The 15,072-nt window shown below is 36.0% G+C and overlaps 1 protein-coding gene across 3 annotated transcripts in view; it reads left to right on the forward strand.

Moving 5' to 3' along the window:
- The window catches only part of LOC126893461 (filamin-A), a 510,728-nt gene that overhangs the window by 224,829 nt on the left and 270,827 nt on the right, over window positions 1-15,072 (forward strand). For all 3 annotated transcript variants that reach the window (XM_050663672.1, XM_050663673.1, XM_050663674.1), the window contains exon 9: window positions 4,841-5,082. In XM_050663672.1, the coding sequence (XP_050519629.1) occupies window positions 4,841-5,082 (242 nt within the window). The remainder of the gene's footprint in view (window positions 1-4,840; window positions 5,083-15,072) is intronic.

Consider the following 15,072-nt stretch of genomic DNA (forward strand, 5'->3'; position numbering starts at 1 on the left):
TTTTTTTACAAAATCTATTTTTTAATCATAGTTACAAAAAGTAAAGTACATTTTAATAAATAAATGATTTTTATTAGATAATTATTTATGGAAGACAATTTATTTATTAAAGTATACCTTAACTTTTTCTATGATTAATAACGACAGTATGATTAAAATCATGGATTTTTGGGAAAAATTATTTTTTAAAAAATTGTTTAAACAAATTATGCAGACTGTTTATTAATTAATAAATGTCTAGACAAATTGCATATTTGTAATGTACAGAAAAATTATATACACATTAAAAAAAGAACGATCAAAATATATTCAGTAGATCCCGAGATATAGAAAATGATAGTAGTTTTAAGTTGCCTTTTTTAGTTTTTGAACTCGTGCATTTGTCGGCTCTCAGCGCCCCCTTCACTTACCACGACTACAGTCACCAATTGAACTACATTTTTAAAAATTCGTGTAAAATACCAGCTTTTCTAATATGTAAAATGATTTTCTCTACGGACAATATTTTTAAAATTATTCTAAATATTTATAAACTACAAAATTTCACAAATTTGACATTAGGATTTTTGACTATATTAGATAATGTTTTTATCTTTTTTTAGTACATTTTGATAGCATCAGTTTACTTTCAATTTGCATACGCAGAATTGCCCTATCTTCATTATTTTATGTCTTATGTTATTGCAAAATAAAGGTCTCTGGGATAAACAATTAGAATAACTCTTAAACTAATTAATGGATCGGTCTCAAATTTTGAGGGTTTGTTAAGTAGGTACCCCAATACCCAACTTTGGGTGAAACATTAAAGTTATAAGGTAGTTTTAGTAAAAGTTATTAACAAATAACGATTTTCACTTATTTTGCAGTTTGCGTAGCAACAAATTAACTTTTTACCTTTCAAAAATCGGCTTTTTGAATGTTTTTTAATGTTCTAAAAAATTGAATTTTGTAATTTTATGTCAACTATTTAGCTTTTGAATGGGGTGCAAGAAATTGAAAAACGCGATTTTCACACTAAATTGTTAATAATTAAAAAACGGACGCGAACTCTAGGCAGGAAATAGGTAGGTTTTCTTCCTATAGGTCTAGAATAACTAAAAAAGTAGTCAGCTACCTGGATCTTTGAGTGTCCCGAACATGGTCTATTTCTAGCTTATTACCCTGGAGTACAAGTGCCCTGCCTAGTTCCACGTAACGTCGTGATTCTTTCGATGACGTCTTAAGCTCCTGATCTTTGCCTGATTTCTTGGTTTGTTATGTGGTTTTGAAGGCTCACGTCCAGCATTGTACGTTCCATGGCTCGTTGGACAAGACTTAGTTTATTTGTCAGTGTTAAAGTTTGTATAGGCAAAACATATTGGTTATAAATCTTTGCTTGAGACATATGGGAATTGCACTTTTGAGAGTTTGTTTGCCAAACGCTGTCCATGTCAGACCTATTCGCTTCTATACCTATTTCATGTTTTTGGTGCTCTCTGCTTATTTTGATCTCGTGTCCCAGATATGTGTAAGTGTCTCGTTTGTTGTATGGTATTATTGTCAATAGTTCTTTCAGCTTATTACGAGATTTGCCACAAATTCAGTTTTCTCAAAATTGATTTTTAATCCTGCTCTCTCAGACAGAGTTTTAAGAAGCGAATGTATCATAGAAACTGTATCTTGTAAGTTGTCTGTGATTAATACAACATCATCTACATACCTCAGATGATTTAATTTTTCTCTTAGTGTTCTTAAATGTTGACTCTAGAACTGCCGTGAACAGCCGGATTTTTTCTGAAATATTGTCTCCTTGTCTCACATCTGGACCTAAGCTGAATTTTTCTCATAGACGTTTTTGATTAGTGACGTATACCTTTAATCAATTCGGTTTTAGCACTGTTTCGTTTCAACCTCTACAGAATCTGAAGTCTTCTCGTAATCTACAAAAATGCAAGAACCAGTGGTATGTTGTACTACCCTGAAGCCTGCCTGTTCTTTGGGCTGATAGAAATTAAGTTTAAGTCAGGGCCGTAACTACGATGTTGTGGGCCCCGGGGCAAACATGATCTGGGGTCGCCCACCGGGAGGTCTGGGAATGTACCCCCAGCAGGAGGGGGGGGGGGGTTCGGAAAAATGTTTTATATTTAACCCCTTGAAAACGCAATTTTCCTCCTGTGTGAGCACCACTCTCTTCTTTTTGCTTTCAGCATGTCCTGCAGTAACTATAAAACTAACAGCGCTAATGATTACATCTTCATCTGTATCTGACGATACAGATAACGTAAATTCACCTTAAGGTGCATTAAGCAACTGCAGTGTGAGCCAAACACACTCCGTGAAGCTGGTCAGTGTACTGGTGGGAGTGATCCTAATGTGCTGATTCTATCTTACCCTTACCTTTCTTTTCAATATGTGGTACCATATGGTTCCTCTCACGTAACAAGACGTGGTCTGGAGTAAACTGGTTAAGACAAAGTAGCTGAGACCTGGGGCCCCTATTCGGGTTGCATTTTAGGTTTTATTACGCCGAAATAACTAATTTCCTAAGTAATAATTTAAATTTTTATGTATCGGGGCCCCAGCTTAGCTCAGGCCTCAGGTTTCCCTGTTCTATTCCAATTGCATTTTAGTCGAAAAGACTAATTTCACCAGTGAAAAATTAAAACTTTATGTTGCGTTATTTTTAAAAGGTCTTTTTAAATTTGTCTCATTTGAAAATATTTTGTTGGGATCGGCTTTTAAAATACATATTTTTATTTTCCTCGTTAAAATCGATGTCAATCTCTGTCATTCAATGTAATATCTCGGGCAATCAAAGGGGACCCCTGCGGGGCACTGCCCCGGTTGCCCCAATGGTAGTTACGGTCCTGGTTTAAGTATTAGTTTCTTTATTAAGATTTTCATAAAGAGTTTGTACATATGTGTCAAGAGGCTGATTGGTCCATAATTTTCTAATTTAGTAATATCACCTTTTTGTGTAACAAGACTATCACTGCGTTGTTTCACTCTTTTGGAATCGTACCCCCATATATAAGCATTTATTAAACAGTTCGCTTACTGATGTTAATAGAATTTCTCCTCCTGCTTTTATTGCCTTAATAACCAGTCCATCACCAGGCGATCGATGGTTCTTCATTCCCTTTAAAGCTGCTCTTACTTTTGACACTATAATGAGTAAAAGTACTTCCCCAGTCTTCTGATTTATGAGAGTCCTTACTCGTGTCGTGAAATTCTCTTGTGAAATTCTCTCGTGAAATTCTCTGGTGTTTGGCTGGTATAGACATCTTTATAAAATTCTCTAGTCATTTTCAGAATGTTATGTTTTTCTGTTGTTGCCTTTCCGTCTATTTCTTTCAGTTTGTATATTTCTTAAAAAAAAGACTTTCAATCTAATGGCATATAAAACAACATATTGTTATTCTACATCCCACCAGATTGAAAACAATGGGAACCTTCTCTGGTTACACCTCCGAGGCTTCTACAATTTGCAAGCCATACGGATGCTGAGACTAAGGAAGATGAGGGAATTTTACAATTTATAATTCACGTCCCATCTGCTCAGCGCGGTAAAGTTTCAACGAGAATGGTTCCCTTCATACTCCAATCAGAGTAAACATGTAAATAAAAAATAAATAACGATTTTCAATTTCGTTGCAAAACGAAAATACAGCCGCATCATATTCTAGTCCAATCAGAGAGTGCAGCAGGCACCTCTACATGCTACTCTCTCTGATCCAACCAAAACAAACCCCGGCGTGCAGTCACGGATTGCAACGAACGAAATGGCATAGATGCCCTGGCGGTAACTGCTAGCAAAAAAATAAGTTTTCAATCTAATGGCATATAATGGTTTTTGTTTTGGTTGGATCAGAGAGAGCAGCATATGTGCCTCCTGATGAGAGACTAATAAGTTTCGAAACCGGTAGAGGTGCTTGCTGCACTCTCTGATTGGACTAGAATATGATGCGGCTGTATTTTCGTTTTGCAACGAAATTGAAAATGGTTATTCATTTTTGATTTACATGTTTACTCTGATTGGAGTACGAAGGGAACTATTCTCGTTGGAACTTTACCGCGCTGAGCAGATGGGACGTGAATTATAAATTGTAAAATTTCCTCATCTTCCTTAGTCTCAGCATCCGTATGGCTTGCAAATTTTAGAAGCCTCGGAGGTGTAACCAGAGAAGGTTCCCATTGTTTTCAATCTGGTGGGATGTAGAATAACAATATGTTGTTTTATATGCCATTAGATTGAAAGCTTAGTCTTTTGCTAGCAGTTGCCGCCAGGGCATCTATGCCATTTCGTTCGTTGCAATCCGTGACTGCACGCCGGGGTTTGTTTTGGTTGGATCAGAGAGAGCAGCATATGTGCCTCCTGATGAGAGACTAATAAGTTTCGAAACCGGTAGAGGTGCTTGCTGCACTCTCTGATTGGACTAGAATATGATGCGGCTGTATTTTCGTTTTGCAACGAAATTGAAAATGGTTATTCATTTTTGATTTCTTTTTTACTTTGTGTGAGTTCTCTTTTCATTATCATTAAACCTCTGTTCTCTTTTACTATTGGAGTAATTACATTAATATTAAGTCTTCTTATTAGTTTTCCATATTCTCCTTTGTTTCCATTCTTTCTCGCTTAGGTTTCGTCTTATTTCCATTAGAGCTTTTGCACCTTTGCTAATTTTTTCACGTTTGGTGTCATTTTTCTTGCAACATTTAAGTTGTGCGTTTCTAACTGAGTCTGTTAGTAATTTAATGTGATCGTCGATACTAAGAGATTTGTGATTATTGCGTCGATACTTAAAATTTCGGATATTATTACAAGTACTTTCAAATATTTACGAAATATTTTAAATTGCAGAGGAGCTGGCGATGGTGATGTGGATGTCCATCTAGTCAACGAAAGCACCCGAGAAGAAGTTCCTCTGAAACTGACAGACAATGGTGATCGAACCTATACTGTGGATTATGAAACTGTTCTCGCGGGAACACACAAACTCACTGTTCACTACGGAGGACAAAAGGTACCTAGTACCCCAATTAAGTTTAAAGTTGAACCCAATGTGGACGTATCCAAAATTAAAGTGGACGGTTTGGAGCAAAGTAAGTGCTTTTCATTTCATTGGTGTTTGGTATAGTTATAGAAAAATTAATTACTTTTTCTAAATTCTTTATCAAAATCTTTGAATGTCTATTATATGACAAACTTGAAAATTTTTAGGCCTTAATGTTCTCTCCAAAATATCTTCAGTAATAATGGTTCAAACACCACGAATCATATAATAGTAGCATCTCCTCCCCTCATTCCTTGTCAGGGAGTGGTGTCACTCTAAATATTGTTATCATGCTGTCTCCATAGGCTGCGATCCTCTGCCAAATGGACGGCTTCATGTAGGAATTTTCCATCAGTCTTCATTTGGTCTGCCATCTTGTTGGAGATCTTTCTCGTGGTCTTCGGCCCTCTACCTTTCCTTCTACTAAAATTAGTTCCATGGTCCCAGTTCTTCTGTCTATGTAGCCTAATTTAGGTATGCTCAGTTTACTTTTTTTAATAGCCCGTCTTAATCTTCCAGAATTGACAGGTTGGTTCTGTGTTCTGTGCAGGACACGCTTAGAATTCTTCTTTAGACCCACATTTCGAGGACTTGAATCTTACTGCTATCGATTTTTTTGAGAGTTCATGTTTCAATGCGAAAAATAAGAGCACCGAACAACCTGAACTTATTATTCCTTGTTATTGTTCGGTCTTTCCATAATATTTTAATTAATATAGCTGTTGCGGTTCAGGCCATTGCTAGTCTATGCTTGATTTCTGAGGAGCAATCATCATTGCTCCATTGCAATCTCTATTGCAATCTCTATGGAATTCCACATGTGTTGCGTACCGAGAAGAGATACAGTATCAGCACAGGTAATCTGAACTGTCTTGTCTCCGGGAGAGTCTTATCTCCTATCCTGTGGGTCTGTTCATGTATGGATTGACAGCTAGACTCAGTAACGACATCATCATGTCCTGAGCTATACGGATAACCAGGTAATCATAGCCTACCAATATAATTGGCACATCCAGGGATATAACGCCATAGAGGCAAAATTAATAGCACAGAAATATATACAATCCAACATGGCTGTTTGATCAGGATATGTTTCTAGTTACAGAATATACTTAAAATGTGGGGCTTAACATTATCCACAGAAGTTAAAAATCATAAAATTTACCAGGAGGAATTTGGATGGATTAGTGCTTCTAAACCTGAATTGTTTGTGAAAGTAATTAGAATCAGGAAAGAGAAAAATAACCAAAAGAACGGTGACTACTTGACTGGTAACTTAACGAAAAATGTGGGGTTTAAAACCAGACACATTGTATAACATTTATAACATGGTGGTAAAACCAAAAATAACCAATGCATCAGTTGTGGCTAAAAAAGTACAACAAAAAAGTGCCATCCTCAAATTAAACAAGGTGCGAAGATTATTTGTCTTGGAAATACAAGAACTCAAGGCAATATATAGTATGGAATCCAATATAATGTTATATAAGGTTTGTTCTAGCATCAGTTTCAAACGGTTTGAAACCATCAGGGAATAGTGGACCAGCGCGAGTAGAGGGGATAGCACTGGTGACTGTACTACGTTCTCTCACTGACCAACTGTTTGCTGACGGTTTCTGACCAGTTTGACTGTTTGCTAGACCAAAGCTAATGTAAGGAGGATAAAACATGGCCCCGTTTTACTCCGTTTAGCACATTGGGTCAGATGTTATACCGTATCACTGTAGAGTTCTTCAATGAAATCTATGATTTTTTCTGGTATTTCTATTTCGTATCGTGCTTTACATATGGACATATGTGTCAGCTATTGAAGGCTTTCTTGAAGTCCACAAAGCATATGAAGAGCGGAGAGTTGAATTTCTACGATTACTCTGTGTTTTAATTTAAGACTCATTTGTTTGTACCAGTGGTTACGTTTCATCCGTTCAACCCAGTATGATACTGTTCTCTTGGCTGTGTTTATTGCTATGCCAATGACAGGTATGTCCAGGCACCCAGAGTAAACTTACTTTGTTGTATTTTGAGATCCGAATCTAATTCTCAAGACAGTTCAAGACAGGTTATCAGGTATAATTTTTATCAATTTTTCTCTGCAATTCATCTTTATTAGTATCTGCAGGCACATCTGTATAGCTAGACGAGACAACGAAGCATTAAACCTAGGAATTTTGTGCACTAAAAAAAGATGAATCGTCATGCAACTTTTTGCATTCGATTCGTGAGAGTGTCAGGCAATTTTGTGAACTAAATTGATCTCCGGCAAAAAATTTGTGCATGAGAAAAAGCATCTTTAAAGTGCATCTCGAAGAGATGGAAAATAAAAAATTTAGGACTCGGGAAATATTGACGGAAATGAGTTCAATTTTTATACTTGGGTGTTTAGGAAGTCACTGAACACGAATTTCATGACGGCGATGGTCTCCGAGGTGCCTGGGGCCCAGGGTGGAACTCGTCGCCTGGGACGACCGAATAATTCGCGGGATGATCGAATAATTCGCGAAACGAAGATTGGATCGAAAAATTGAAAAATACGTGTTCAATATTTTTCAAAAATCTATCGAATGACACTAAACACGACCACCCCACTCGGTGTAACTTTAAAATCTTAAATAGGAGCCCCCATTTTTTATTGCAGATTTGGATTGCTTACGTAAAAGTAAGCAACTCTTATTCGATACATTTTTTAGAATTGTGGATAGATGGCACTATAATCGGAAAAAACAATTTCTTCATGATACCATAGGTAAATTATAGAAACGGTCTAATATCTCGAGAAATACACTTCCAAATAAAAAACCAAAAAAGGTCTTTTATGTTTTTTAAGAACCTATCTAATAACATAAAACACGACCTTTCACTCCACCCCCTGGAGGTGGGGTGGGGTGTAACTTTAAAATCTTAAAAAGGAGCCCCCATTTTTATTGCAGATTTGTATTCCTTATGTAAAAATAAGTAATTTTATTCGAGACATTTTTTCGAATTATGGTTAGATGGCACTATAATCGGAAAAACACTATTTGTTAGCGCCATCTATTAACATTTCTAAAAAATGTTTCGAATAAATATTACTTATTTTTTCATGAGGAATCCAAATCTGCAATAAAACATGGGGATTCCCATTTAAGATTTTTAAGTTACCCCCAACCCACCTCCAGGGGGTGGAGTGGAGAGTCGTGTTTGATGTTATTCGATAGGTCCTTGAAAAATATTAAATCCATATTTTTTGGTATTTTATTTGGAAGTGTATTTCTCGAGATATTAGACCGTTTCTATAATTTATCTGTGTTATCACGATAAATCGTTTTTTCCGAATATAGCGCCATCTATCCACAATTCGAAAAATTTTCTCGAATAAAAGTTGCTTATTTTTACGTAAACAACCCAAATCTGTAATAACAAATGGGCGTTTCCGTTTAAGATTTTAAAGTTACCCCCGCCGCACCTCCAGGGGATGGAGTGGGAAGTCCTGTTTAGTGTCATTCGATAGATTTTTGAAAAATATTAAACGCGTATTTTTCAGTTTTTCGATCCAATCGTCATTTCCCGAATCATTCGATCGTCCCGCGAATTATTCGATCGTCCCAGGCGACGAGCTCCACCCTGGGCACCAGGTACCTCGGAGACCATCGCCGTCATGAAATTTGTATTCACTGACCTCCAAAACCCCCAAATATAAAAATTGAACTCATTTTCGCCAATATTTCCCGAGTTCTAAATTTTTCATTTTCCATCTCTTCGAGATGCACTTTGAAAATACATTTTCTCATGCACAAAATTGTCTGACACTCTCTCGAATTGAATGCAAAAAGTTGCATGACGATTCATCTTACTGCACAAAATTCCTACGTTTTGGGCTTTTTAGTGCTTCGTTGCTTCGTCTAAGAATAAATTTTCGCTTGGAAGATGGTATAGTGATTACTTAGGCTTTCAGTAAGGCTTAGGCTTGGTTTCCCTCCGTACAGGCCATTCCAACTGCTTCATCAGTTTTAGAGCCGTCAGTATATCAGTAATTATTGTTGTTCTGAAGCTATTTCCTTGTGGCATTTTTATAATAAACTATTTTTAATGGGAAATAAGCCACAATTTTACCAAAAAAAAAATTATTTTATTAATGTTTCGAAGCCCAAATCGGGTTTCGTTGTCAAAATACAAAATACAAAATACTACAGTAGTATTTTGTATTTTGACAACGAAACCCGATTTGGGCTTCGAAACATTAATAAAATAATTTTTTTTTGGTAAAATTTTGGCTTATTTCCCATTAAAAATAATTTATTATCAGTAATTATGATTCGTATTATTAGACTCCCTAGCGGTTGGGTATTTGACTGTTAAAATGTTTTATTTCATTCAACATAACATAACATAATCGATGTTCCTGTTATACAATAAGGTGTCCAGGTGTATTAATTATTTACTCTGCGAACTTACGCATTTGATTTTAAGTGTTTCTAAATTTCTACCAGTTTATGTATGTCATCCACCTCATTCATACTAGTTGCCACTTTATTTGTTATAAACTTAGGTTTATTTTTTTCTTCTTCTTTCTCTTTATAAGCAATTCTGCTTGTTCATTGGCGGATTGTTACCTCTATGGAAAATTCGCTCCATCTTTTGCGAGGTCGGCCAATACTTCTACTGATTGGTGATTTATCTCTTACTATTTTGACCACACCGTGTTTCTCCCATTCTGCTTATGTGGTTATTCCATTCTTGTTTTCTATTTAGTGTTCATTAGTCTATACACTGTAAGTTACATTTTCTTCTAATGTCTTCACTCCTCTTTTGGTCGCTCAGCGTATTTCTTGTAATTCTTCTCATTACTCTCATCTCTGCCCTTTCTAGCAGTCTTTGTGTTGTGGCTGTATCGGGTCTTGTTTCTGATGCATATGTCATTATTGGTCTTACACTGGCTTTGTAAATTCTTGACTTCATCTCAGTGTTAATAGGTCGAATTCGCAAAATCGTGTTATTAAGGCATCGTGCCAGTCTATTTGCTTTTTGTACCTGCTTGATTTTTCACTTCTTTGTCCAGGTCTCGATAGTTGGACAATGTGATTACAAGGTATTTTATTTCCATTACTTGTTCAATGCTGATGCCATCAATTTCTATTTTACATCTGATTGGTTCTTTATGATTACTATTGTTTTGGTTTTTTAAGCTGAAATATTGTCATATTGAATTCTTTCTTCTTATCTTAAATCTGTGGATTAATCTTTGCAGACTATCTTCGTCTTGGGCTACCAATATTGCGTCGTCTGAGAACAGAGTATATTTACTTCTTTGTTTCCCATTCTGTATCCCCGTTGTTGACGCATTTGATCATTTCGTCCATGATTAAATTGAAGAGAATAGGGCTCAATAAGTAGGGGAGATCGTTGTACCTTGACCATGGTGTACCTTGCGCCACTGTCAATATCCGATTACTGCCGCTAAGTACCGAGTAGTCGTAACTAGAAAGGGATGCGACGTTCATACTGCGTTTTACTAAGTTATATGGTCAACCGCCGTGTTTATCAGAAGTGGTGACAATTTTCTTGTTTTTGTGAGCAAAAGTAAACATTTTCAAGTGTAGTTAAGTGTGCGTGGATTGTTCAAAACAGTAACCATATTAATCAGTGGTAAATTGAGTAGTAGTCTGTTTATTGGTAAGTGAAAAGAGCACAATTTCTTTATCATTTAGTGAAAGGTTTGGTGTGGGTAGCCATTTTTGTTTATTTTGCATACTCGTGTACCTTGAAGCCAAGCGGCATCTTGTACCTTGGACCGGCTCATGGTACAATAGGTTGCAGTGATTTTTGTTTGTTATAGGTTGAACTTCATCATGCCACGAAGCAAAACAGGTATCAAAAGGGGACCAATAAATTCTGATGCATTGCAAAATGCAATTGAAGCAATAAATAATGAAGACCCCGACAAGAAAATGACGTTTCGAGAGGCGGAAAAAGTATTTAAAGTGAGCAGGTCTACAATAACTAGACACTTAAAAAAATACAAGGACAGTGGAGCCGTTAAATTTGAATATTATGTGAACTATGCGGTGAAACAAGTATTCAGTGATACTGAAGAGCAAAGCCTTGTTACGTACATGCAAAATGTCGCTAAAATGCAATATGGTCTGACAAAAAAAAAAAGAGTAAGAATTTTGGCATTTAAGTTCGCAAAGGCTAATCAAAAAAATTATCCAGTAACATGGCTTGAGGAAGAAATGGCTGGAGAAGAATGGATGCGAGGATTTTTAAAGAGACATTCTAACAAGATTTCGATTCGAAGGCCAGAAGCCACAAGCCTTAGCCGTGCCACGAGCTTCAATCGCCACAACGTGCACTGTTTTTTTCAGAACATAAGAGACGTTCATAAACGATTTGGGCCAATTCCACCGGAACGGATTTGGAATATTGACGAAACAGGACTGGGCACTGTCCAAAACCAATCAAAAATAGTCGGACCTAAGGGGATCAAACAACTCGGTAGTGCAACGTCTGCTGAAAGAGGGCAGCTGGTAACGATGATAGCAGCAGTTAATGCAATAGGAAACGGAGGTCCACCGTTATTGATTTTTCCTCGAGTGCATTACAAGGACAGAATGGTTTTTGGAGGGCTTCCCGGATGTATTGGAGCTGCATCTGTAACTGGATGGTCAACAGAGGAAACTTTTTTAAAATTCCTTGATCATTTCCTGACCTATGCCAGTTGCACTAAGGAAAAAGATGTTTACTTGTTCTTGACAATCATGAAACACACCTTCCTCCAGAAGCCTTAGATAAAGCCTCTGATGCAGGAGTAGTGGTGGTTACGTTTCCTCCCCACTCCAGCCATAAGCTTCAGCCGCTGGACATTTCAGTCTATTCACCTCTTAAAACCCACGACAACAAAGCGGTTGAAGCGTGGTTGATCAACAATGCAGGGAAAACATTCGATATATACACAGTTGCTGAAGCTCTCGGAACGGTTTACCCTCGAGGATTTACGCCTAACAATATTACTTCTGGATTTCGTAAATCTGGAATCTACCCCTTTAACGAAGGGGTTTTTTCAGATGATGATTTCTTAGCTTCCTATGTCACTGATCGATCGACAACCTCTCCCCTTCCAGCTTCAGTAGACACCACATCAGAAGTAGGGACTTCAAGTGAAACAGCCAATTCTGTCGCTTCTCCTGTAGTGCATTTAGGTAATACAAGCCAACCGTCTGTTACTGTTGCAGAACCTTCAGGTGAAGAACCTACCCACTCCACATGTCTTTTCGTTTCAGTTGCAGGAACTTCAAGTGACACAAGTCATTCAGCTCCTGTTACTGCATCAGGTGCAACATGTAATACAACTAATTCTACGCGCGAAAGTAAAGAACCTGACGCTCTATCGACTCCCACAGGAAAAAATGTGTTAAAACATTTATAACCCGGAACAAGTTCAGCCTTACCCTAAGGCACAGTCAAGGAAAAGGAAAGCTGGTGGAAGAAAACCAGGTAAAACCATGAGAGCTACCGATACTCCAGAAAAGAATGTTATAAAAGAAGGAAAAGAAAAAGCACGAGCAAGAAAAACAGCGAGAGAGGAAAGGGTAAAAAATAGAGGAAAAGTAACAAAGAATTTAACAGGCACTTTCTTAAAATCATCAAGCCCATATGTACAAAAATCGAAGTCTGGAGAAAAAAAGATACGACGGCAAGCAAAACAACAGAAATTTATTGACTCGTCTTCTGAAACAGAAGACGACGAAGTATTATCTCTTGCTTCTAGTGACAGTGAAGAGAGTGCAAGCGAAGAATGTGTTTACTGTAGTAGCTCGAAGGATTCTGACAACAGTGGGGGAAATGGTGCAAGTGCATCTCTTGTGGCCGATGGACTCACTATCTATGTGCCGGGGTTGAAGGAAGTGCTTGGAAGACATATGTTTGTGATTTATGTTATGTTTAATTGTTTAAGCTAACTTTACTACAAGGAACATAATATTTTTCTTTGTCAATAAAACTGTTATTTCGCATTTGTTACCTTTTCCTAAACATTGTCTCAAGGTACAAGACGTTTGTCTCAAGGTACACGAGCATCATGAACCTTGGTCCATGGTGCACATAATTTTTCAAAATTTATAAAAAAAAAGTAATATAGAATTTAATTTTTGTAAAACCTTTCTCGATGTAGGAAAAATATATTGTCTTTATCATGAATGCTTAATAATGGCAACAATCAATAAACTGAGTGTTTAACGGGATAAAACATAAAACGTGGTCCAAGGTACAACGGTCTCCCCTACCCCTGCCTTATTACACTGCCTATGTCTATAGATTCTGTAAGTTTTTCTTCTATTCTGACTTCTATTTTATATGGTTTTATCTGGAATGTGAAATCAATATATTTGACATAATTATTTAGACAAAATGCAAGGATGAATAAATGAACCCATTTATATTAATTTCTTCATAACATCACGTTTTTTTGTTATATTTATTATATACTTTTCAGTTTTATTCTGTTAACTTAGTATAAACTAGTAATCCATCAATTTACTTAATTTTGTATACATTGTGCCATTTTACAAAGATTTTACAAAAAGGAATTAAGTACTATTTTTATACAATATTCAACTTTACAAGTGCAGAGTTTCTGTTGTTGTTTACTTTTAATTACTTATTTTTAATTTGTAATTACTAGATCTTATATTTTTCACTAGTTTTGTAGTTAATAAGCATAATATTATAAATATGTACTATAATGTAGATAATAATATCAGTGGCGGCTCGTCAGGGTCGGCAGTGCCGCCCCACACATTTATGGACACATTATAGATTTTTTTAAATATATACCTAAGTTAATCAGAGTTGATGATATTCGTTTCTGTGAAATAAAAAAAATATCTGTGAGATAATACAGACTAAATTTTATAATACAGGTCCCTGTGCGCTGTGCGTAAGAGACTTTTCAAATTAATGATCCTAGCCAGCCATACACCCGACTGCGATTGTGTGAATTCAAGGCCCGCTTCGGCTAGCCGTACCCATAGAGAAATCCTTTGACCTTTTGCTTGTAATAAGACGCTATGGAATATTAGCCGATACGGCAGAAAAACAATCTGCCGAGAGCAGCGGTGATCTGCAAACGGCAACAAGACACGTACTTATGACCAGGGCGCATCTGTAAAAATATTAGTAACATTAATTTGGACGGTGAGAGGTGACTCATATTTGTTTGCAGAAATTGATTGAAAATAACTCATATAATAATATTTGAGTTATCCTCCCACTCAAAAAGGTCCGGAACATTGTTTAAATAACCAAAACGTCAAAAAATGAAGGAAAATTTTTCTTCATTTTTTGATTATAACTTTAAAAGTATTCATTTTCGAGAAAAGTTGCACTGACATAAAAGTTGCGTAATTAAATTTTCTACAATATAGGATTAGCTAAGAATTTTAAAAATTGTCACCCTTGTTGCAAAATAGCAATAAATGCGAAAAAATCATACAAAACAAGTATTCGCATTTTACGTTTTTCAACCGTTTATGCTACAGTTAGAACCTTCATAATTTTACCCAGAAAAACTACATCATATAATATAACAATACTGCGAATTTTATTAAGATCGGTTCAATAGATTTTGCAAGATAAATTTTGCAATCCAGCTTTCGCAAATAAATTCATTTTTTCAAAACGTTGCAGAACTGAAAATAAAGCAGACAGCAAGTTGAATTTATTTTTACGTATAGAAGAATACTGTACCTTTCTTCTATATGTTAAAAAATTCAACTTGCTATCTGCTTTATTGTAAGTACTGCAACATTTTGAAAAAATTAATTTTTTTTGCAAAAGCTGGATTGCAAAATTTATTTTGCAAAATGTATTGAATCGATCTTAATGATATTTAAAGTATTATTTTATTATATCATAAAGGTTTTCTGGTTAAAATATGAAGGTCGTAACTTTAGCATAAATGGTTGAAAAACGTAAAATGCGAATACTTATTTTTTATGTTTTTTTCGCAATTATTGCTGTTTTACAACAAGGATGACACTTTTTAAAATTTTTAACTAATCCTATA

The sequence above is a fragment of the Diabrotica virgifera genome, chromosome 10 (assembly GCF_917563875.1).
Source record: "Diabrotica virgifera virgifera chromosome 10, PGI_DIABVI_V3a".
Lineage (NCBI taxonomy): Eukaryota > Metazoa > Arthropoda > Insecta > Coleoptera > Chrysomelidae > Diabrotica > Diabrotica virgifera.